The 3,267-nt window shown below is 36.0% G+C and overlaps 1 protein-coding gene across 1 annotated transcript; it reads left to right on the forward strand.

Annotated features, from left to right (window-relative positions):
• The first annotated feature begins 988 nt into the window (after positions 1-988).
• On the forward strand, positions 989-2,672 carry LOC107011213 (glyceraldehyde-3-phosphate dehydrogenase A, chloroplastic-like). Its single transcript, XM_015210622.2, has 4 exons — positions 989-1,201; positions 1,273-1,586; positions 1,680-1,924; positions 1,999-2,672. Exons 1-4 carry the CDS (start codon positions 1,034-1,036, stop codon positions 2,499-2,501), a joined length of 1,230 nt encoding a protein of 409 aa, XP_015066108.1. The 5' UTR covers positions 989-1,033; the 3' UTR covers positions 2,502-2,672.
• Positions 2,673-3,267: the final 595 nt, after the last annotated feature.

Here is a 3,267-nt window from a genome sequence, read left to right on the forward strand (position 1 = left end):
ATATATATATATATATATATATATATAATTTTAGAAAATAATTCAAGTTTTATTTTTATGCCACCCTACCCCAAACTGTACTCTTAACCCCCCCCCCCCCACACACACACAGGCCATTCTCTTCAATTTTTTTAAACAAAAACTATTTTTGTGAAATATTTTAAATTTGAAAAACTTTCATATGTTACGTGAATCCTCAAATCTCATGGTCGGATTTTGGAATGGTTATCGGAATCTTGTCCTAGTTTGAGTGGCGAGGTTGTATCCTAGATCAATTATAGAGGTTGAGTTTTGGATCATAAATTATTTTTCAAGAGTATTTTTTCAGTCTCAAGCAATAAAATGAAAGATATTTTCTGAAAAATATTTTTCATTCACCAACCAAATATTAAAACATATTTTCCTGAATATATTTTTTACTCACCAACCAAACATGAGAAAATAAGTTAGAAACCAAAAACACCCATAATGTTATATAATTTGAACCAAAGGGAATTTATAGTACAATGGATATCACCATAACAATCATTTGTTATAATAACATTTCACAATAACAATTTTATTATCAACAAAACCAACATTTGGCTTTATAAAATGACTTGATTCTCTCCAAAATTTTGTTGTTTTTTTCATTAATATTTGACCTCTCTAGAATAATAACATTGGTTAATTATAGCGGTAGATTATTGCGTATTTTTTATAATAGGTAAATGCAATGCAATGGTCTTGTCAATATGTATATAAAATTGACACAAATATTTTTTTAAAAAACATTGAGAGTATATCAAGGTTTGAGTAAAAGTAGGAAGTATAAAAAGTATACTTATTCAGCATGATTAACTATATTGATGTAAAAAGTAGAGTTGACTTAGACAAGAATATTTTAGTGGAAATAATAAGTTATGAAATTAAAGGAGAGCCATAGAATGAGTGAGAGGCTATGTATGATTCATAATCTCATCCTATCTTCACTAAATATAGTGAGTGAGAGGGGGGGTTGTGAATACACACACAAACAAACACACAATAATCAATGGCTTCGGCTGCTCTATCAGTAGCCAATTCTTCTGTCCACGTCAGCAAGAATAAAGGATCATTCTTAGAGTTCACTGGCCTTCGAACCTCATCTGCCGTTCCATTCGGAGTGGGATGGAAAACTAACGTTGACTTGCTATCTCTTGTTGCTTACCAAACCTCTGTTGTAAGTTTTAATTTAATTATGATTCCATTCATTCACGTTGTAGCGTAAAATTAATGTTTCACTGTACGTAGATTGGTGGAGCTGGAAAGAATAATAATAATAATAGTAGAGTAGTGGAGGCAAAATTGAAGGTAGCCATCAATGGATTTGGAAGAATTGGAAGGAATTTCTTGAGGTGTTGGCATGGTAGAAAGGACTCTCCACTTGATGTCATTGCCATCAATGACTCTGGCGGTGTCAAGCAAGCCTCTCACCTCCTCAAGTATGACTCTACCCTCGGCATCTTCGATGCTGATGTTAAGCCTGTTGGTACTGATGGTATCTCTGTTGATGGAAAGATCATCAAAGTCGTTTCCGATCGTAACCCCATCAATCTCCCCTGGAAGTAATAAGTCCTAATTTTCTTCACCAATATATACATATAATATATATATGTTCAACACTAACATCATTATTATATGATAATCTTGATCCCCAGGGATCTTGGTGTTGACTTGGTCATTGAAGGTACCGGAGTTTTTGTCGATCGAGAGGGTGCTGGCAAGCATATCCAAGCTGGAGCTAAGAAAGTCCTTATCACTGCCCCCGGAAAGGGTGATATTCCTACCTATGTCGTTGGTGTCAATGCAGACCTTTACAGCCCTGATGAGCCCATCATCAGCAATGCTTCTTGCACCACAAACTGTCTTGCTCCTTTTGTCAAAGTCCTTGATAAAAAATTCGGTAATATATTATACATAGAGAGAGAGAGCAAATCTTCAATGCAGAAAACTAATCAATGTTGTTTGTATAAATAGGCATAATCAAAGGGACCATGACAACTACACACTCCTACACTGGTGACCAAAGGCTGCTTGATGCAAGCCACAGGGACCTTAGACGTGCAAGAGCTGCAGCTCTCAACATTGTGCCAACTTCAACGGGTGCAGCTAAAGCTGTGGCGCTTGTCCTTCCCAGCCTCAAGGGTAAACTCAACGGCATTGCCCTGCGTGTCCCCACTCCCAATGTATCGGTCGTGGACCTTGTCGTTCAAGTATCAAAGAAGACATTTGCAGAGGAAGTGAATGCTGCATTCAGGGAGTCCGCTGACAACGAGCTTGCTGGCATTCTCTCCGTCTGTGATGAGCCACTTGTTTCAGTCGACTTCAGGTGCTCTGATGTTTCATCAACTGTGGATGCTTCACTTACCATGGTCATGGGAGATGACATGGTTAAGGTTATTGCTTGGTATGACAATGAATGGGGCTATTCACAGAGGGTCGTTGATCTCGCTAACATTGTTGCCAACCAATGGATATGAAAAAGCTCTTATCTATTAATTAAATATTAGCTTAACTTTTTTGCCTTATCTGTAGATTATATTGCTCCCCTTTCTGAAAATTGTAACCATCGAGAACCCAGACAGATTTCTATTCTTAATTTGTATAATATCATCAATTCATTTCAAATGTTGCGTGATCCTTCTTTAGTATCCAGAGCTTAAATAGTGAGCATCCTTTTCAGTTTCTTAACTTTGTTTTTTTTCATCAGAATTTAAAGAACACCGTTTTGAATTTGGATTTATCCGACGAACCTGATAACCAACTTGATATTCTACACCATCTAGAGTTAAGTCATATTTTCGCACAAGTGAAGAAACCTTAGCCTATGTACAAGAACCATGTTTGTGCACTTTTGACAGAAATAAGTAACTACTTTTGAGACGATAACACAAATTTATTGTGGAAACCTTCCTATCCCAAGTAAGGGAAAAACCATACTAAAGTTTTCCATTAATCCAAGATTACAATTTTGTCAATTAATGAATCCAATTCTAAAACTTTAACCCTTTTGATTAACTATTATCGAAACACTCTACTCTACAAGAAGTCAAACTCGCTTCTTGTTCTCTCCCTTAACTCTACCCCCAAGATGTCAAATCCTATTCTTGTTACAATTCTCTAAAAACTCTATTTTAATTCTCTCAACAACACTAATGGAAGATGAATAAGTGTTGTTCTAACCCATTCAAAAGAAATCCTAACTCTAGTACTTCTTTCTTTCTTTCTTCTCTTCGATCTTCTTGG

Source organism: Solanum pennellii, chromosome 2 (genome assembly GCF_001406875.1).
Source record: "Solanum pennellii chromosome 2, SPENNV200".
NCBI classification, from domain to species: Eukaryota; Viridiplantae; Streptophyta; class Magnoliopsida; order Solanales; family Solanaceae; genus Solanum; species Solanum pennellii.

Excerpts from the sequence above, each read along its gene's own strand:
- LOC107011213 (XM_015210622.2), top strand. The coding sequence starts at position 1,034 with ATGGCTTCGGCTGCTCTATCAGTAGCCAATTCTTCTGTCCACGTCAGC. Across the intron at positions 1,202-1,272 it reads TTGCTTACCAAACCTCTGTT|ATTGGTGGAGCTGGAAAGAA; the intron begins GTAAGTTTTAAT and ends CACTGTACGTAG. Across the intron at positions 1,925-1,998 it reads AGTCCTTGATAAAAAATTCG|GCATAATCAAAGGGACCATG; the intron begins GTAATATATTAT and ends TTGTATAAATAG.